The sequence below is a fragment of the Camellia sinensis genome, chromosome 7, assembly GCF_055761805.1.
Source record: "Camellia sinensis isolate YWXY chromosome 7, ASM5576180v1, whole genome shotgun sequence".
NCBI lineage: Eukaryota > Viridiplantae > Streptophyta > Magnoliopsida > Ericales > Theaceae > Camellia > Camellia sinensis.
In genome coordinates, this window is record NC_138967.1 from 181,770,213 (window position 1) to 181,793,206 (window position 22,994).

General features: G+C 33.3%; 1 protein-coding gene and 1 pseudogene across 5 annotated transcripts in view; both read right to left on the minus strand.

Annotated features, from left to right (window-relative positions):
* The window catches only part of LOC145789183 (putative protein phosphatase 2C 60), a 58,980-nt gene extending 56,829 nt beyond the window's left edge, over window positions 1–2,151 (minus strand). For 4 of the 5 annotated variants that reach the window (XM_082880050.1, XM_082880048.1, XM_082880047.1 and 1 more), the window contains exons 1-2: window positions 1,845–2,151; window positions 1,697–1,747 (exon numbers count right to left, since the gene is read on the minus strand). In XM_082880050.1, coding sequence (XP_082736176.1) covers window positions 1,697–1,711 — 15 coding nt within the window. In that variant the 5' untranslated portion in view covers window positions 1,712–1,747; window positions 1,845–2,151. Of the gene's footprint in view, window positions 1–1,696; window positions 1,755–1,844 lie in introns of those variants that run through there. The other variant, XM_082880051.1, reaches the window with a different exon arrangement.
* Window positions 2,152–5,124: 2,973 nt separating this feature from the next.
* LOC114314354 (G-type lectin S-receptor-like serine/threonine-protein kinase At4g27290) lies at window positions 5,125–7,279 on the minus strand (annotated as a pseudogene).
* Between the last annotated feature and the right edge of the window lie 15,715 nt (window positions 7,280–22,994).

The window sequence follows — 22,994 nt, forward strand, 5'->3', positions numbered from 1 at the left end:
GTGAGGAAGTGATGGAAATGGGTGGGAAGGGGTTTCAAGTAGTGGAGGAGGGAAGGGACAAGTGGGTGAGGGGTTGGTGGTGGCAGGCAAGGTGTTGGGGTTGGTCAAGGAGGGAGGAAATTGGTTTTATGGGACTCAGTGACCAGATTTCCAAAGCAAAGGGAAGGAAAAAGGAAGAAGAGAAGGATGTTTTGGTAAATCAAATAGGCGATTGCCACATCTTTATATTTACTTTTCACCTTCTCATTTTAGTTGTAATTATAAAAAAATTTCTCATTGATTTATTAATTATAGCCCTAATGTCCTTGGGATGTAGTTCCCCAAATTGAAATTACTAAATTACACTATCTTGATGATATTCATCCCTCCTCTTAGGCATATGTATGTAAACAATCTAACTGAAACCAATCATCTAAGATACTTGTCCCAAAAAATATAGCATTTATAAGATAAATTTTACAAGTATATAATATACATATATAAAGAAAATGCTACTATACACGTCCCTCACCATAAGAACGTTACTCGAAAAAAAAGTACAATTCATTAGGTCAAAATTAACCAAGTGTAAAATGCTACATGTTTAGATAGGATATCAAAAGTGACAAAAATAGTGAAAAAAAACATTCCTTGCTTTTCGCAAGAAACATTTATGTATATTTTGCAAGAAATTGAAAAGCAACTTACCATACTGCTATTGATTGTACACAAAATTTAACAATCTTACATTTTCCAACATTATCATGATAAATTTATCATGCAAACAAACAAGGGAAGAAAAATTCAAAATTTTTCCCTTTCTCACACTACCCACTACTTCAATTCTAAAGTTTTTCACTAATCTTTCATGATTGCTAGGAAAGCCACCACACTTAGAGTGAAGATAATAATTCATGGATTCTCTTAGCATCAATATACTTGGGAAAAAGGATGCGAAAATTCATTTTATTAAGCATAAGCTTCACATTGACTACTTTTTACCTAAAATCTAAAATCATTTACTTCAATTATTTTTAGCTTTTCAAAGTAGTTTTGTTGGTTAGAGTCACTTTCTCGTTATCTTGTCAACTGCTCATGCTTAAAGAAGGATACAAGTGAAGTTCAAGCACTATTTGATTAGCATTTTTGGAAGTATTTCTATTGTATGTGAACTATGTTCACTTTTCAATACATATATATATATATATATTTAAAAACCAATCAAACAAAAGATTTAATTCAGATGGCTATTTAATTCAACTAGAACAATAAGTACTACACATCACCAAAAACACTTGGAATAACGATTTGCCCTAACTTACAAATTGGGAGGTCCCAATCACAAGTTATAGCTGTTTCATTTGAATATCACTAAATATATTTTGGGATAAATCTTTGGAGAACATGTTAAGTCAATCACAAGTTTTCAACAACATCCAAATGCAATGAAAATATAGTTCCAAAATACTTTTGTTTAAATTGCTAACAAACTAGACATTTTTACAAACATCTTAAATGCAATCAAAATTCAAATAACATAATTAGCCCTATAATTTTAATGCCAAAATAAGACGAAATATTTTGCAACAAATCAAGAACAAGTCATGGAAGCAACAAAATGGTCACAAAATACTATATTAATTTATGTAAAAATGGATTATTTCATGGCAAATGTTAACCGAGATATATAAATAGAAAATTAGAATAAAATCCTTACAAAGCCTTGTTTCATTCGTACAAATTTCGAATCAGTGTGAGCCAGGAGAGACTGGAATACAAATTCAAAGAGAGAAAACGGAGTAAAAAATGGGGAAGAAGAGAGTTTTAGAAGAGGGGGTTTCAGAAATACTCAGAGGGAGGCATACCTTGTTGATTGCTCTTCAAAAAAAAAAATCCTTTGTTTTCTTAGAAACCAAACAGAGGCTCACTGGGTTAGATTACGATTTTAAACAGAACAAGCACTTCGGCCTGCATTCAGTCGAGCCAGAGAAAGAGAGAAGAATGAGCGTAGTAGGGAGAGAAGAGAGCAAGAGGAGCAGGGGAAAAGATGGAAGGAAGGGGTAGCAGAGAGAGAGAGAGGGGGGCGACATAGAGAGAGAGAGAGAGACGAAAGTGAAAGTAGAGACACTATGGAAGAAGAGAGAAGAGAGAATAGAGATGGGTCAACCAGTTGCTCTGATGTCCAATTTTTTTAAATTAAAGAATTCAATGGTCAGGATCAATTTATGTAATTCAATGGCCAATAATATGGTGTTGGAAAAATGGTTTAATATAGGCATATTTTTTAGCCCAATTTTGAGTGGGCCCCAAACGTCTTTTGGGGTGGGTCCGAAGAGGTGAAATGTTCCTTGCCGTGTGGCAAGTCACACGGTGAAGACGGAACGTCAAAACCATTTATGAGTGAATGGGAAGTTGACGTCGTTTTCGGGTCTAACATTAATTTTTTAGACAAAATTCATTTGAATTTTTTCAATAAAAAATATTGTGGGAATTTAATTTAAATTCTAAATTCAAATTTTAGGTTCCTAAGTGGTTTCCTAAAGTTTGTAATTGTGGGAATTTAATTTAATTCTAAATTTAATTTTTGGGTTCCTAAGTGGTTTCCTAAAGTTTGTACCTCCTCCTTTATTTATTAAACTATTCAAATAGTTTAATATATATATATATATATTCCAAATAGTTATTAATAATAAAGTTCCTAACAGTTCCTTTGTTTGTCCACCAACGGACACTTTTCAAATGTTTGAATAGTAGTGTTCATGTACAACGATCAGAATTGTTTGAATTCAACTATTGCACCTATTCTTTCAAAAGTGCATCTGTTCATTCAAATTGTTGTACCCAAGGTTTTAAAAAGCGGCCGCAACCGTTACGTAACGCCGTTACGTAACGGTTTTGGCGGTTACCGCCACCCGTTACAGCCGCTTTTGCAGTGTGATTGAGATTCACAGGTGTGTCGACCGTAGCGGCTGCCGTAGCGGTCGTAACGGTGTCGTAACAGCCGTAACGACTTGTTACGCACCGTTACGTAACGGTTTCAGACTGTTTCTTTCGAAAAAACACACAAAAAAAAGTTGAAAATGGGGGAAGAGGGATAGAGAGAAGAGGGAAGATAAAGAGAGAAAATACATGAGCAAGAGATAGAGAGAGAGAAAGAAAGAGAGAGAGAAGAGGGAAGATGAAGAACATGTTATTGATTTGTTGAAACTATAAGACCTATGCTACTCTATTCAGCTGCTATCACTAAACCATTTTATTTGTGTGTGTCTATCTATATATTGTTTGAAAATAATAATAATAATAAGTGTGGTTATTATCTATTTGGTTTGGTTAAAATATGTATATATATATATTTAGGTTCTTATTTATTCTCTTACTTTTGTCATTATTTACCTTATATTGTTAGTGATTAATTTTTTGTAAAATATAAAGTCATTAATTATTAAAATAAAATGTAAAAAACTCAGTTTATAGTGATTTAAAAATATGAAATATATTGGATCATACTTGAAAATTTATAAAAATTGATCAATATTTATTTTTAACCCAATAAATATGATCATGGAAAAAAAATATGCGTATCGGTAAGTTTTTTTCAAATTGTGCAAAAAATAAAAAAATTCACGGTTCCGGTTACCGCAACCGTTACACTATGGCCTTTACACCCTGCAACCGCAACCGCATCACCGCCACCGTTACGGCGACCGCAACCGCTTTTCAGAACCTTGGTTGTACCTGTTCGGGGACTATGTTGCCTATAAATTGAGATTCTATTCCAGCAGTCTTTACACTTAGAGACATCCGAAAAATCAGTTTGAAAATCTTTTCTCTTGCTGTCCAGATTTTCCTTTTGCATTATTTCTTCATTCTAGTTTTAGAATAAATATTCAGAGAGTTAGATCACAGGTTTTGGTTCGCCGAACAATTTGTTTTGGAGTGCTACTACAAATTGGTTAAGATCATTGTATCTTGGGAGATAGATGCCACTCAACCGTAAGCACCATAGCGGGGCGAATCTGTCTTAAGGACAGAGTGTCACACACTCGACTTGGTCTCTAATTATTGATTCGATTCAACAAAATAAATTCTGCAAGTTTTATTTTATTTTTTTTGAATTATTTCAATTTATTTTATTTACACAGAAGATTGTTCCCACAGAAGGTGCATATGGTGTGCAACTGTTAAGGGGTTGCACACTACAAGACCTTTATTATTATTATTATTTTTATTTTATTTTTAATTTGGTCTTAATGTAGTGTTAAAATAAATTAAGTATTTGAGATGTCACAGTGTAGATCTACGATAATAGAGGTGGAATTGCGGTAGTGGTGGTGGATCTAAGATAGTGGCGGTGGTGCATACATCAGCGGTGGTGATAATTGATGAATGGTGGCAGTAGCCGAACAACAACGATGGTGGTGAACAGCCAGGGTAGTAATGGCGGAAGATCATGACGGTGAGAGTGGTGGTAGACGGTAACAGTGGCGGTAACTAATGGTTGTGTGATGTTTTTTACAAAATGGCGGAGAGGGAAAGAGAGAAAAGATGGAGAGAGAGATGGTAGACAGAGAAACTTTTCTTAGAAAGAGAAAGAGACGGCACAAAGAGAAAGACCTAGATTAAAATATTATTTAGGTAACAGAAAACACTCAAGTAAAAAAGGAAAAAAAACAAATGGGACAAGACTTATGTGTGTATAAGATTTTAAATTAAAGCGTAATGGTAATAAGTTCTAAAAGTAGAACTAACCGATAATTAAGCCTATAATTTAGAACTTTTTTCCAACTTATTTAAATCTCCTAAATAAGTATGGAAAAATAACCCCATCCCCTTTGTCATAAATATAATTTTTAAAGGCATTATGTACATTTGCATAACAAAAAAACTATGTGATAGCATATTTAACCAAATAGGCCATTCTGTACATTTGCATAATAAATATATACAGAAAAAAAAAAACTATGCGATAGTTTGTTTAACAAAATATGCTCAACTTTGTTCACAAATTATTAACAGTTTCACCAAACAAATTTACAATATATTTAAAAATTGTAAGCTAATAATTTAAAAAATCTATATTATGTACATGATCTAAACAAACTCAAAGGTCTTGGACCATATAACAATTAAACATGACCTTGTCTTCTATCTGGCCTCTAACAGAGTTATAGTGACCATGTTGGCTGAACATTTTTCAATCTCTCTTCTTTCTAACTCTGCTTCAAGAATATTTCTTTCAGTGAAAAAACCAGGTTGTTTGGGGTGAGTCAGTGCACCCTCTCTGCCCAACATCAAAACCACACTCGCCATGTTAGGCCTATCCTCTGGCCGGTGTTGCACACACAATAAACTGACATGAATCGAACGCAACACTTCAGGTAGATTGCATGAGTTTTGCATTGATGCATCAATCAATTCTGTTGTTTTGTCTGCCTTGTATAATTTCCAGGCCTGAACAATTGGTAACAATTTATAAGCAGTTGTTCTAATTTTCAAACAGTAATTCTAGATAAATTATACAAAATGATGGAATTGAATTGAGATCTTCCATTTTAAAAGAAATCACTTTTTTTTTTCTTTTTATATAATTTTCCTTCTTCAAAAGAAAAATGATTCAACTCTATATGCTTACACGCACAAGAAGGTTGGGGTGGTGGTTTGGGTCACAAAATCCCCTATTTCGCTTCCCACTCACCACTTCTAATACCATAACACCAAAGCTAAATATATCAGACTTTACTGAGAAGTGTCCCTCAATTGCATATTCTAGAGACACGTACCCCTGCAAGAAAACAATGAACAAATAAACCAATTTATATAGTTAAAAGTAAAATTTTGGACTGGTTAGTAGATTCTTACAATGTTCCAACTACTCTTTTAGTATTTGCTACGGTCTCATTTCCTCCAAAAATTCTAGCCAAGCCAAAGTCTGATATTTTTGGGTTCATCTCATGATCTAGTAAAATGTTGCTAGCTTTCAAGTCTCTGTGGATAATTCTGAATCTGGAATCTTGATGAAGATAAAGAAGCCCCCGAGCAATTCCATTGATTAAAGCGCTTAGGCCAATCCAGTAGCATCTTCTTTGATTGATCTGTCCATTTTTTGCCCAAGTTAAACTAAGCTGCTAGATGGTAGTTAAGTTCTCTGAGTACATATGCAAAATGATTACATTAAACAAAAACATAATAATTTTGCATTGGAGTAAGTCTGCTAGATTAGGACACATGTTAAGAAGTTAATTAGTAAGACCTTCATCCTTAGATTCATAAAATGGAAAGGTTACAATTGAAGGGGGCATAAAAGACAAAAATGTCACCGGTTGGTAAAGTAGAAGTGCCTCCGTTTTGGCTATGAACCTCACAATTCATCTTTTACAATGGGACAATAGTCACAGTATTGCTCCATTATGAAGTAGAATGAAACGAGATAAAGGTTTTAAGAAAGCCATACCGAAAATAAAGGAGTCTAAGCTATTGTTGGCCATGTATTCATATATTAACAACCTTTCTTCTCCTTGAACGCAGTATCCTAGAAGCTTTACAAGATTTCGATGCTGAAGCTTGGCAATGCAAATAACTTCATTCTTGAACTCATCGACTCTTTGTTGGGAATTCTTCGAAAGCAACTTAACAGCTATTTCTAGTCCACCTTCCAGCATACCCTGAAAATTGAGAACCATTTTGTTTGTCAGGTGCAATATGTTTCCATTGAAAGAAGCCACATTTATTTTTCTGTATTTTTCCTTCGTATTTTTTTCTTCAGTATAATGTTTGTTCGAAAAATTCTATAATGCACACCTTCAAAAAGGTGGGTATCATATGTTCCAGTTAGAAAGTTTATGATCTTTGGTTATGACCCATTGTATTGTTGGTTATGACTTGGTTATGATTCAATGTGGTGTTGGTTATGACTTAGTATGACCTATTGTGGTTTGTATTTTGATTATAACCGAAGAGGTCTTTGGTTATGCCTCAAGTGGAGTTTCGTTATTGTGGTTGTTTTGGTTATGACGTAAGAGATTTTTGGTTTTGTGTCAAGTAGTGTTTGACACCTCTTTTAAAGGGCCCAATGTTTGTTTCTGCCCCATGCTTAGCACAACGTCTATGTTGAAAGTCATTCTACATCATATTTCATTGGAGGTAGTTCAGACAATAAAACTCTTATTAAATGCAAATGTGTGCTTATTAAATTTTTTAAAATGTAGAGTAATCAATTCTGAGTGAACATAATGGGAAGTTTTGAGAAACAAACTGAATGAATGATTGAATTAGGCACCTACCTTGTAAACTGGTCCGAAACCACCTCTTCGAGCTTATTGTTGATTGAAAAGTTATTTGTGGAATTGACTATTACAGCTAAGTTGAACAATGGTAACACTAGATCTACCATTTGGCTTTTGTCAGTGTGACCTTGTTCAGAGTTGTGCATCAGATTTCCTGCAAAGCCAGGGATGAATGGATATCAATATGACAACTAGTTCCAAAAATGTAACATACCATTACAAAGTTCGCCAAGAATGACATACATGGGATATATACCTTCTCTTCTTAGCTGTGAATTATTCCTTTTCCTTTTTCAGAGATACACGATTAGGCTCATACCCAGCCGAAAAAGTCCAATTAAAAACGCCAAGGTCACTGCTACTATCTTTCTTTTCTTGCCATTCAAGCTGACTTGTTGGACTGTTGAATCATCAATCCATAAAAAGAAATGTTCCATTGATCAGTTAGATAATATGATCATGAAAGCACAAACTTAAAGGGATTGATTTCAATTTCAAACCCTTGAAAACCTTCTATATTTTGAAATTATTATGGCAAAAGGGATGAGAAAAGCTAAAACAAAACAAACACACAAGCACACAAGAATTTGCAGGCTTATGCAGATTGAGGCTTTGCTTTCTAGCCAATATTCCCCAAATACTTGAGCATCACAGTCTAAGGTGTTCGCCTCAGGTGCACTTTGTATGCCTTTTGCACGTAAGCATATGAAGAGCTTGTTAGGCTCTTGTTAGATTGTCTAAACATAAGAAAAGAATAACCTCTTTGACAACTATATTCATAGGAAAAATCATGCAAAAAAAAAAAAAAGAAGTTGAGGCTCAAGTGAGAAACACGATAATTTAAGTTAAGGACGTTAATTTCGCTTTCGGTGCCTTGAGAAGAAAAGTATTTACACTTTTATGTTTAACTTTTAATATTTTTGTTGCTACTTCAAGATATTTTATTTATTTACTAAATATAAAACTAAAATTAGAAATGCTTATGCGTTGTCTCACGAGGGGTAAAACGCATCGCATTATGGATTCAACTTTAAAAGCTTTGATCATCATAAACCCTAGAACTTTGAAATAATCCAATACATACAAAAATCCAAAAATAATAAACTGAGTCAAAACAGACTCAACTACAAATATAAGTCGGACCTACCAGGCTGGGCATGTGGATTGAGACAGGTAATAAGAATTATCTAAATCGAATTCGAGGCATACTGACAACAGAAATCAACGTTCAAGATGAAACCAAAATGAACTCTTTTTTTGCTATACTGTAGTTAGATGTAGAAAAGTAATATAGTGAAGAATTTTTTAATTAAGAAATCTAGAAGTCCAGTATAGTTAACTACATGGTTCTTGCATATGTATAATCTAATCAATCTATGTTCACTAATCTATGTGTTTGTTATGAATTCTTACCTAACTCAGAGGAAGCCATCCTTATATAAATGTCTTGCCCATTTGCATTTAACTCTCTCATATCAATCAACTCTTTAAACCAAAGCAAGCAGCCACTTCCACCACTACTTATGTCTAAATTTGCGTAAGCCATACAAGAGAGGTTTTTCAAGCATACCATCTTGCATTCCCCAAGTGTCATGTTCCTGTCAGACCAGAAGTTCCGTGTGTCTGGCATTTTATAGCCCGAATACTTGAGAAATCCATCTCCATTATGGCAATCCAACGCTGTCCTCCGAACACACACATTAGACCAATCTCCATTTCCCCATTCCTTTTGGTTCTGGGGCACAAATTTACTCAAACAATCACATACTGGATTGTTTCCAACGTTGCAGTTACCATTCGGACCACACAGTTTATAGGTATCACAGTTATCTGTTGGTGAAGTCAGGAAAATAACCCATTGCTGGGTTCAGTCAATCCACGTCCAGCGCTGCACAACGCCAGTATGATTCACAGTAAGCCTTGAAACATCTGAGCTGAGGAGTTTATAATCATAATACACCTCCTCCTTGGTGTAAACCAATTCAAATGTGTAGATTGAATTAGATTTAAGGCTTGGTCTCCCACTGAATCCGATGACATTCCATGGCCCAGTTCGGAACAGCTCAGCAGAACCACCGTTCAGAATTTGTTGTGGGTATCCTTGAGGATCACACCGGTATGTAAACTCACCTTGAGCTGGATCATTGCTGCTCTTCCAGGAAGAGAGGTGACGCTCAAGGCCCGTTACAAAGTTCTTGCCAAGCTTCATGCCTGGTAAAAGAGTATCACATGGATAATCAAAGCTTTGCCACAAAATATTATCATTTGCATCTTTCACAACAAGATTTCCGGACTCATAAGTTGTGCAACAGGGTCCTGTGTGGATCCTGTCACATTGGGAGACCAAATGACACTGCCGGTACCATTGACAAGGGCAAGAATTCCAGGGTCGATTACTGTTAAGATGCCTGACGAATTGACAAGTGAAATTTCTCTGTTGGCAACCCATACAACGGTCCTAACAGAAATTTTCTTGTACCATATTCCCAAGTATGTATTCTGGGAATTGCCAGGTCTGAAAAACCCCATCTCAAAGCTTCCACCAGATGAAACAATGGTATTGCGGCCTGTAATGGATTGGGTTTTGGTTACAGTGTCTCCTGCGTTGGAGTTTATTAAGATGGAAAACAAAAAGGAAAACAAGAAAGGTATTTTGAGGCCTTCCATTGACGGTCTAATGTCTGATAATTTCATGAATTTCATCTGTTTTTACCATTATTTATTCAATTTATAAATGAAGACTCAAGAACTTTTACAACACAGTAAGTCTTCAGTGGGAGTTTTATTTCTAAGAGAGATAGGAGTATTTATAATCACATAAAGAGGAAAATAAAGAGGAAAAAAGAAAGGTACTTTGAAGCCTACCATTGATGGTCTAATGTCAAATTCATGAAATTCCTCTGTTTTCCATTATTTATTCAATTTATAAATGAAGACTCAAGAGCTCTTACAGCAGAGTAAAGTTGGACTCTCGTAAATGAGATAGGAGAAGTCACATTCTATGTTACATGGAATCTGGTTTGTTACAGTTCGAGTGTTAGGTGCGGATGCACATATAGAGGTCAAACATCAAACCTCAAATTTAAGGGAATGCATATTCGGTAAAAAATGGGTCAATTTTTTTTTTTGATAACTGGTTGTCCAAAATTTTAATCTATTATGTAAGATAAAATAATTTTATGATAAACTATCAATAGGTCCTAATAGTTAAACTTAATTTTCATCTAGTCCTATTGAAAATAAGTCTTAATAGAATCATCGCTAAAAATAATTTTTTGTGATATTTTTGGTACATGTCGCTAAACATTGACAATCAATGACTTTTTTTTGTTACGGTTTTTATAAATTGTCACTAAAACTTACAATTAGTGACTCTTTTCTGTAACGAATTTTTCAAACTGTCACTGAAAGTTAAAAATTAGTGACCTTTTTTTGTGACAAAATTTTCAAACTGTCACTGAAAATTAACAATTAGTGACATCTTTAATAGTGTTTAATGAAAAATGTTATTAATTATTATAGGACCTATTGAATAATAAGTCCGTCTAATAGGACTTACACGTAAGTCCCCCATAATTTTATATATAACATGCAATGTAAAAAAGTCATTTTACTCATTTTTATAGAATCATATAATAACATATTTATATAATGATAGTGTTAAATACAAAGGGTAAATTACACTCATCTCTCCTGAAGTTTAAAAAAAATACAATCTCACATTATTGACATAATAACACCAACCTCGCTAGAAATTTTAATTCATATAACACCTGAGTCCTTTTTAATTAGTAATTCATGAGCCGTGTGCATGAAAAGATAATATTATCATGTTTTTTTTAGTAAAATATATATTTAAATTTGTTTATTTATGTGTCTACTCACCATCTATCACGACCCGCTCCTCATATCCAAAGGTTAAGTATCGTGATGGCCAGTAACTGAAGTTACCTCCGGCCAATTCTTGAACAAATTAATAAATGCGAGCGGAAATAATATTTAAGTGAGGGTACCAAAATAATCATTGGAGTTTCTATTTTTATTACAAAATTTATTGACCAAAAGGCCGATATTTACATATAAAAATATCATAAAAGTGTTGTGTGTGTCTATTTCGCAGCCCCGCGTCTAAGACTTTCCAAAAGCTATTTCTGAATTGCATTGTTTCCTGAAAATTTGTAAACAGCTATAAGCACATGGCAAAGTGAGAAATATTATACCAAGAGTATAAAGGACATAAAATAACTATGGATAATTATGTAACTAAAATATTTAGGATAACTTAGTCTAAACAAATAATCATTTAAGTAGCAAAACTGAGGTTATGTAAATAAATAATCATAATCACGGTACCGAACAGAACAGAGCAGAGGTCACAGGAGTGACAGTCAGAACAGAGGTACAGATTCAAGAGGTGGCTCGTACGAATTATAGAGGTGGCTCCCACAATAGTGTAGCACTTATTTCCGCACAACACTTTGCTCCACACCAGAAATCAGAGGGTCAATGGATCCATGACAAATAGAGGGTCACAAAATGACCAAACAGAAGCCAATGGTTATTTAAGTCTCCCAAGGTGTGGGACTCCCGTGGTGGTACTTACAAAACATAATTGTTTATAAGGTTATAGTCAAATATTCTTTAAAATATAAACAAACATATCCATGTATTTCATTTTAACAAATAGGGTTCAGAAAATAATCTACGTAATTGGAATATTAATATAATTAATAATAATTTATAAAACATAACTTGTATAAAACAAATATGGTAAGTCAAAACATACGTAAAATATATTATGGTAACCCAAGGTATAATATAACTCACTCTACCATGTGCTTATAGTTGTTTACAAATTTTCAGGAAACAATGCAATTCAGAAATAGCTTTTGGAAAGTCTTAGACGCGGGGCTACGAAATAGACACACACAACACTTTTATGATATTTTTATATGTAAATATCAGTCTTTTGGTCAATAAATTTTGTAATAAAAATAGAAGCTCCAATGATTATTTTGGCACCCTCACTTAAATATTATTTCCGCTCGCGTTTATTAATTTGTTCAAGAATTGGCCAGAAGTAACTTCAGTTACTGGCCATTACGATACTTAATCCTTTGGTACGGAGAGCGGGTCGTGACAAATGGTATCAGAGCAATAGTTTATAAATAAATAAATAAATCATCATTGGAGTATAGGACACACGCACATTTAAGAAGTAGGATAGTGGGTAATTAGTACCTAAATATTATATTTTGTTAGTTTATTTAATTATATTATAATTTTATATGATTTTATATATATATATTTGTTTGTGCCTAATTTGTGAAGGATATTAGATATAATTTATATTTTTTATAGTAAAAGAAGGAAAAGAAACAAAGGGTGTCGAGTTCAAGCACCCACCAAAATTATAATATAATTAAATACATATAATTTCTGGTTCAATATTAAAAAAAAAATCATTTCGATTTTTTTTAAAAGTGGGTTCAAATTTTAAAAATACTAATTTTGAAACTATTTTCCATCAGTGGAAAGTTCACGAATAAAAGAAATGGGAGTTCATCTCAAATTCTTTCAATTCCTGCATATGATTCTATCATGTCACTTCCAGTCGCTTGTTTGATTGTGTTCTCATTTTATTTTTTATTTTTTTTTCTTCGGAAATAAAACTAATGAAAAGTTTTTAAAGTCATCGATTGTTTCTCATTTTGGCCCAAAACAATTTTTGACAATTAGACAGTGAGTTGTTTTTGGTAAAAAAATTTTTTTGAGATAATATTTTCTATCAGATTAATCATCAAATATATATTTATCTGAGTGCGCAACAGATAACTTACACATGTGGCAAATTTTGAGGACGGAATTTTTAAAAGGAGGGAAGATTGTAATAACCCAAAAAATTTAAATAGTCCTTTAAATTTTATATTAGTATTATTTAATTATAAATGATTTCAAAAAAATAATTTTAACTTTATATTATTATTCGATATTATTTTCTGAGTGTTATGATATTTTTATTATATTTTTCTCTATATTTTCCTAAATTAAAATACACTGAAATGTAACATTTTCGGTACAACTACAATGCGTGCCTCCAAGGCGCTTGCTGCCTACGCCTTGTCACCTATATATATAAGGATAAACATTATGTCCCAATAACACTCTTGGTCTCTCTCTCTCTCTCTCTCTGCCTCTAAGTGTTTTGTTTTATATATAAAATTTTGAATTTAGTTTGAAGTATCTACTAAATCGCAGTGAGCAAAAGGTAAAAGCTGAAATTAAAATTAAAGTGAGTTATATTATACCTTGAGTTATCATAATATATTTTACGTATGTTTTGACTTGCTATATTTGTTTTATACAAGTTATGTTTTATAAATTATTATTAATTATATTAATATTTCAATTAGGTAGATTATTTTCTGAACCTTATTTGTTAAAATGAAACACATGGATATGTTTGTTTATATTTTAAAGAAATATTTGACTATAACCTTATAAATAATTATGTTTGTAAGTACCACCACGGGAGTTCCACGCCTTGGGAGACTTAAATAACCATTGGCTTCTGTTTGGTCATTTTGTGACCCTCTGTTTGTCATAAATCCATTGACCCTCTGATTTCTGGTTTGGAGCAAAGTGTTGTGCGGAAATAAGTGCTACACTATTGTGGGAGTCACCTCTATAATTCGTACGAGTCACCTCTTGAATCTGTACCTTTGTTCTGACTGTCACTCTTGTGACCTCTGCTTTGTTCTGTTCGGTACCGTGGTTATGATTATTTATTTACATAATCTTAGTTTTGCTACTTAAATGATTATTTGTTCAAACTAAGTTATCCTAAATATTTTAGTTACATAACTATCCATGGTTATTTTATGTCCTTTATACTCTTGGTATAATATTTCTCACTTTGCCATGTGCTTATAGCTGTTTACAAATTTTCAGGAAACAATGCAATTCAGAAATAGCTTTTGGAAAGTCTTAGACGCGGGGCTGCGAAATAGACACACACAACACTTTTATGATATTTTTATATGTAAATATCGGCCTTTTAGTCAATAAAATTTGTAATAAAAATAGAAGCTCCAATGATTATTTTGGTACCCTCAAATATTATTTCCGCTCACGTTTATTAATTTGTTCAAGAATTGGCCAGAGATAACTTTAGTTACTGGCCATCACCATACTTAACCCTTGGGTACAGGGAGCGGGTCGTGACACCATCCGTATTAGTTTTGATGGTTTTACTTTACTAAAAGGGAAATTAATGTAATTATGGCAAACTTGTATGATTAAATTGTATTTTTGTCAAATTTTAGAAGTAGTGAATGTAATTTACCCAGATACAATTATATAAGACCATCTCTAATGGTTCATCAAATCCATCATCAAATTTAAATTTAATGAAAAAAGTTACTTTTTGCGCCTCCAACGGTTCATCAAATCCAGGATTTCACTTTTCTTTCATCAAACTGAGAGCCAATGTGCCTTTCATCAAATCACTATTCATTGTCGTTACATTTTCACCACTGGATGTCCCTCGAATGACCACCTTAAGACAAAACTTCGTGAAAAAATTAAACTGGCCGGTCGTCCGCCCAGTCGACCGGTGATTTGATGAAGCTACAAAACCCTAAGTTGGAACACTTGATATTAAAGGGAGCTTTTACTCAAAATTTTTACTCAAATTTGTTAAAAAAATTGATGCAAAGATGCCCTAAGAAGAGTTTATTAAACCCATATCACACAACATTGTCCAATGTTGAACAAAAATATTTGATTTATTTTGAGAGTGCATATACCATAGGTTATAATCACATAAATTACTTAGGCTAGTCTTTCAAATTTTTTGTTCTTTCTTGTTATCAGCAAAGAGAAGATGAAGCAGAAGATAACAAGAGAACACCTTTCAAAATCATATGCTAAAAACCCACAAAACACCCAACTATATGCAAAACACCCAAAAACTACACGAAAGTAACCCAATATATTGACCTCTCCATATAAACATTTTAACAAACAAATGGTAGGCATGACACAAATTTGATGTTCAGTCCTTCTTCCTATTCCGATTCCAACCATTATAACTCTAGGCCACCACATCAACGTCCCAGATATTAGATTTTGATCAAAATCAAAACAATCGAAGTTTTTCATTTCTAGTAATTCCATTTCACAATAATGTTATGTTTGGTACGGGTCTGAGCTTTTTGAACCCTAAACGAAAATATACAGAAATAGTGACAAAAGAAATAAATTTAAAATGGTGTGGGGAAAATAACCATACCCATAATACACTAACTTGCATTGACAATCCATATGGAAAATAAAATACGCCTATAGACTGTCATTACCATCTAACCTCTGATCATACACTTTTACTCTAACCAACCCACTTGCATTAGGCGCGTAAAGGGGAAATATTTTATTAATATTTTATCAATCTTAATACTCTTGTTTGTATCTCAACCTCAACTGAGAAAATAAATTAGGCAACGCAAGTTCAATACAACTAAAATCACTTGCTGAAACACCTTCAACAACACCAGTTTTTATATCGTCAACCTCCATCCACCTAAACATTACAAATAAAATAATCCTAAACAGTTTTAAAATACATTTGACTTCTTAACGTAATTTTGCATTCTTTTCCGTTAACAGTAGCAGCCACTAAATATATCATACCCTTATGAATGCTCCCCACATTTCCTAACAACGTATCTTTGTAGTCCGTCCAAACATCCACTAGGAAGAACCGATCCACAATTTCTATTCCGTGTCGAACGTACTCTTTGTCCTTCCCATCAACAAGCTTGAATCTCATTTTCTTCAGCATACGAAACCTATCAAATTGACCAGGATCAACAATCCAAGTCTCAGGATTATCCTCACCAACACCAATAAATATCTTGTTAGGTGTGGGGACAGAATCTGACGGACTATTATCACTTATGATGGAAAAAAAAAAACGTGATGCACCATAGCTTTTTCTTTTGCATCTTGTCCCAATTGAACATTCCCAATTAATTTTATACCTTAAACCACAATTTTGTCCGATTGATGGTCACATCTTTTATTTCCCAACTTAACCCCATTCAGCAATCTCGCCACATCTTTGTTGTCAAATTGAACGGTTTGGATTTTTTTTGTGCATTGTACCATGGCATGGAGGTGTGGGTTTCCATCTTCGTGGAACTCTCTTACGATGAGTATGTAGTATGGTAGGTAGTAGGGGTGTGCACAGTGCGGTTCGGGCGATTTGAGAGTAAAATTACAAACCGAATGGCAGATTGGTGGATTAGCGGATTGACAAATTGCGGTTTGGACAATTTTTGACGGATTGGTAGATTGAAAAATATTCTAACTAATTATCATACATTTACATAATATATAACACTAATTTGTATAATATTTTATATATATAACACAAAGAAAGTTTACATAATATGTTTCATATATATAACTACTAATTTGTAATAAATTTCATATTTTAAATCTCTCTTACACTCATTTTTACTTTGATATTTCATTGGGGGTAAAAAAACATATATGTATTAATTATAATGGAGTGGAGCGGTTTGAAAAGAGGATTATAAATTTTAAAGTTTAAACCGCGGTTAACGGTTAAAGTGGTACGGATTAATGTGGATCGATGCAGTTTTAGCAGATTGAGATTTATTTTGCACAGCCCTAGTAGGCAAGCTAGTTGGAGAAATGATTGCAAGAGATCTAGGAGTTGTTCTTTTGGGCAAGGGCATTATGGATATGTGAGGAAAACATTTTTTGCATAGAAACGGAAAGAGGCTTAGCGAGGCATTTTCTAATGGAGAACACTAAACTCACACCAGCCACACAAGGCCTCTCTATTATGTAAAAAACCTGGTGTGAATGGTGTGAGTTGGTGTGACTTAGGGGAGCGAATCTGGGCCGTCCATTCATGGATATTGGACACGTGTATGGTTGTGGTGTAAAAGAAGTCACACCCAGGCCTAGGTGTGAGTAGTGTGAGTACTTTTGATTCCTTATGGGGTAGTGGTTTACACGTGTCACATGTATAATGGTTTGTGTGGTGTTACGGCCCAACCATTCACATGTCATTGATATTGTCTACTTGGGGCCACGCCAGCATGGATTTGTTCTTCCCAATGGGTCATCTATCCCAGAACTACTCTAGCCTAAGCACGCTTAATTGGGGAGTTTTGCTAGGGATTTCACCACCCGAGAAAAGGCCTCAATGCTATAAAAGGGTCCAGATTTTTACTTTTATAACTCAAGAACTCTCCCTCCATTCTCGATGTGGAACACTGGGACCTTACAATCCACCTCCCTTAGGGCTGCACGTCCCCGTGCAGTAGCCTGCCAGCTCACAAGTCCGCCTATATGCATTGAGAGACACCAGGGGCCCACACTCTTTACTCTGGAGAGTCGGCTCTGATACCATTTGTAACGCTCCAACCCTTTGCACGTCATCGATATTGTCCGCTTTGGGCCACGCCCGTACAGATTTGTTCTTCCCAATGGGTCACCTATCCTAGAACTACTCCAGCCTAAGTACTCTTAACTGGGGAATTCTACTAGGGATCTCACCACTCGAGAAAAGATCTTGATGCTATATAAGGATCTAGGTTTTTATTATTATAACCCAAGAACTCCCTGTCCATTCTTGATGTAAGACATCGGGACCTTACAATCCATCCCCCTTATGGCTGCATGTCCCCGTGCAGTAGCCTGCCAGCTCATAAGCCCGCCCACATATACCAAGAGACGCTAGGGGCCCACACTCGGTACTCCGGAGAGTCGGCTCTGATACCATTTGTAATGCTCCAACCCTCCACATGACATCAATATTATCCGCTTTGGGCAACGCCCGCACGAATTTGTTCTTCCCAGTGGGTCACCCATCCCAGAACTACTCTAGCCTAAGCACACTTAACTGGGGAGTTCAACTGGGGAGATCTGCTAGGGATTTTACCACCTAGGAAAAGGCCTCGATGCTATATAAGGGTCCAAAATTTTACTTTTATAGCCTAGGAACTCTCCCTCCATTTCAATGTTAAACACCGGGACTTTACATCCACAATATCTTAAATATATATATATATATATATATGTTGTTTCATAATTAAAACGGTGGTGCTATATGTATCAATTAGTATACACACTAGTGTATCAACTAGTGTTATGATATTATTATTGATCACATTTATTATACAAGTTATAAATATCCAAAACCAAATAAATAATGTCACATCATCTATTAGTATACTAGTGTGCACATTAATTAGTGCATATAACATTATTTTAATTAAAAACTTACCACAAGCGAACACCTGGTGATCAATGTGTACACACCAACGCCTTCTTTCTCCATTCTTTAGTCTTTAAATTCTTCTAAGACAAAGAAAGACTTTGAACCAGTGACTTGGAACTAGCTAGACTTGGAATTTTGTTGAATACAAGGCCTAGTTTAGAAATTGTATTTTTATTGGGTGTGTAATTTTTTGATTTTGTATAAGGTAGAAAAAAGTTAATATATGTTTGAAAATAAATTTTCAATTGTATCAATAATTGTGATTTATTGAAATGTTTGAATTTTTTTTATAGTAATTTTTTGATATTTTTTTAATGTTATTTTGAGATTTTTTTCCCCCTAATGCTCATCCTCATCAAACTAGTTAAATTTTTGTTACATTTTAGTTTAAAATTTACTTTTTCTATTTTAGCTATACACATTTTAAATACACTCTCCAACAAACTCTTTATCCTTTTGTCATGCTATTTAAACATTATTTTTAGAAATTATTATTATTATTATTATTATTATTATTATTATTATTATTATTATTTTTTATAAACTCTACACAACTAATTCCCAAATTATTAAAAGTAATATTTTTTAATGTTTAACTAATCTAAACCACCAGTTACATTTGTTGAGCCAAATTCATCAAAACTAAAATAGCTAAATTAATAGCTAGTTTGATGGGGTTGGAATTTAATAATTTACTCATTATTTTAACTAAAAAATAAAAATAACTATCTTGATGGAGATGCTAACATTAAGTAGACAAATTAACCATCCGTATACAAAAGACGACTTGTAACTACGTTACAACAAAAAAGTCAATATGCATTTTTTTATAAATCGCTCTTCACCATTTATATTTCACTTAGTTCAAATTATTTTTTTATATTTCAATAAGTCCTATAGGTAATATAGTTACTAAAATACCACTAATAATAATAGAGTAAAATGCACATTAATATTCACAATGACAGTGCGAATGTTTTATAAGGTGAACATTCACATTGTCAAATTTATTTATTTATTCATATTTTAGAAAATTATATATTCAAATGAGATCTTATTTGATAGATCTCGTTAACTAGGTTTCAAAAATATAAATTTCATAAAAAAAATAAAAATAAAAATATGTTCAACAAAAATTATGAATTTTTAAAGTTTATTATATAAAAAGTACAAAATAGTGCATACCAAGTTGTTAAGGGTGCAAAAAATATTTGTAAAGATAAAGTTGTCTATAAAATATCTTAAATATGAGAATTAGAATTTGTAGATCAAATGTCCAAATAATAGAACTTATTGAAATACAATAATATGTTATGGATTAATTGGAAAAGAAGTATTTAGAAGAAGATTTTCTAATAAATTTTTCAAAATTTTAAAGGGCTAAAATTAGTCAAAAAGCGATTAGCTAGGGTCAATTATACAAGAAGGCTAAAAAAAAAAGCAAAATTGTATTTAAATGGGAGCAACTTATTAATAAATCTAAAATCAGCAGTCCGTAATTGTTACATCATTTTGAATTTTAAAATTTTTAGTACTAACTATTTTTGAATTTGAAATAAAGATATGTTGGATCTAGACTTTAGTCGAAGTAGTTGTGAGAGGATAGAACATACGTGCCAATAAGGTGAGGTTTCATGTTCTAGTCAAGTCAATGGAGTGGCGTCGGATTAGGTCCCTATTTATTGATAATTAATTTTGAGTTTGATACCTTTGAAAGTGAGATTTTCTTAAGTTACACGTTAGTTTTTTTATTTTTTGTAAACGTGAAACAAGAAGTATTTTTAAAAATAAAAAATTAAAGCAAAAAACTTTTTTGATATGCAGAAATATATTCAAAACATATCATAATAATAACAATAACAATAATTCTGTTAAAGTTAAAGTTAAAGTTAGTCTTAGGAGGAAATTGAGTTAAAGTTAAAGTTTGATTAGTTAAAGTTAAAATTTGATTAATAAAAGCACAATAATTCTGCACAAATATATTAAAGTTAAAGTTTGATTAGTAAACTCCTAAGACTTAATTATGTTTAAAATTATACAGAAAATACTATGTTAGTTGTCACATAATATAAAAATGTATGGGTGATATGATTGGTTAATAATTGAGAAAATATGAGAGAGATTGTTACCTAAAATATTTTAATTGATTGACATATCATTAGACTTGAAAATTAAGTCTAACTTTTGGACTTGTATAACAATGCCATATTGAATATTGTTTTATTTATTTATTTATTTTTGATCAGCAAAGAAAATGAAACTTTATTGATGAATTAGAAGACAATTACATCAATAAAAGAAAAGAAAATGATGAGTGCAAAAAGCATCATAGCGAACCAAATCAATCCCAACTAGGTTGGCACCGATAAGACCGTCCAATCATATGCTAGCACACCATCAAGAGTTGGCGAGGAACCAACCACAAACACCTAGCCAACCTCACCCAAGCAGAAGATAACCAAAACACAGCAGCAGGCCTCAAAGTAGGCCACACAGCATCATACATTGTATTCATTCCAAAGAGGGAGCAAGCAGAACAAGGCAGATATGCATAGCAGCAGGATATACACAGCAGAACAGCTCCAGGTCATTAAGCATATGCACAGCAGAACAGCTCCAAAACACAAAACAGCTCCAAGTCATTAAGATTCCAATATAGCAGCAGAACAGAACTCCATCAAGACCTGCACTCATGTGACCTGCACCACCAACAACTCTTCTTACGCCCCTTCCCACCAGCAGCATGCAACAGATTCCATCTCCTTTAGATCAGATTCCATCTCCATCAGTCCACCAAGTTAGCCACAGCACGTGGGCTCCTCACTTGATGCAATTCCTGACTTGATGTAGATTTGATACAAACTGATGAATAGAGTAATTACTTCCTACCCTACTAGACTTCATCCACATGGCTACTCTAACCTTGATGATGTCACAGAGAACTTCAAAATTGGGTTGAACCTTGTTGAAAATAACTTCATTTCTATGTTTCCAAACAGACCAAAAAATTGCTAAAGGTAATACTTTCCAAATCTGTAATACATTTTTTTTAAACTTCCAACCATTCCACCACTGCAACAAGCTATCCACTGAACCTGGAATAACCCACTGCACACCCCATCATTTGATGATGCTGGACCATATTCTCCAAACGAATGGACAGTGAAGCATTATGTGGTTAAGTGATTCCTCTCCTGAGTTACACAAAGCACAAACATCACCCACATTTGTAGTAACAACTCCAATTTTTTTCACAAACTCATTTGTCTTAATCCCCCCCTTCCACACCAACCAAGTAAAGAATTGAGACCTTGGGGGAGCTGCATTATTCCATATTAAAGCAGATAGATTTTTCATTGATCCCACCGACAACTCACACTAGTTAACCACTGACCTTGAAACAACCTGATCTGTCAGCTTTCCAGATAATACTGTCCAAATTCTCCAAACATATTACTGGCCCTGTTCCTAACTCCATTTTCAAGTTGCTCAGGTCCTCCTCTTCCCATGCCAATAAATTCCTTCTAAAGTTGAAACACCACTTAGCATCACTGACTTTATTAGCCAACATCTCTTTCAAAGTAACCTCTTTGTCATTTGAAATACTAAAAAGCCTCGGGTAATTCTCTTTAAGACAACCTCTGCCCATCCAAGCATCCTCCCAAAACATAATCCTATTCCCATATGGACAGCATTAGCTTATATGGATAGTTTAATTGGACACGTGGACGTGGGTGAATTTAACAAGACATCAGTGGGTTACGTGTTCCTCTCATTTTTTATTTTTATTATTTTTTTCTTTATTATAATGTATCATTTTATGTCATACAACATCATGGACTGGAACAATGCATCCCCTCATTTTTTAGGGATATTAATTTTATGGTGATTTGTGCTAAAAGTGACAGTGTTTTGATGTATTGAATTTAAAGATTTTGATTTGTTGTGATTTGTGCTCAAATTAAAAGTTTTCATTAAGATATTTTTAACTATGAATGTGATCCGTTGCAAAACTAAATAGTTGATCACTGGATAAACAATGATTTGGTTGTATAGAGACATTTTTTATCCTATTGATAATGATATTATCATGAAAAACTTTCAAAAAATAAAATCTCATTGGGGTTAGTTGTAAGAGTTTAAATTAAAAATCATCAAGAAAAATTTCAAAGTTGTAATTAATATGTGATGTCTCTGAATTAATAAGCATTTCAAAGTTTTTGTGCTTTTTGTTTCACGTTTACAAAAAATAAAAAATTAACAATGTTATCCAACACTAATCTAAAAGTGTTGCCATAAATACTATATCATATTTGCAAAGACAAAATGGTAACCACTAAGGATATTTTTGGTATTTCACAGTTCTCTCACATTACTTCAATACTATATATTTATAATCGAAGTATTGCATTTTT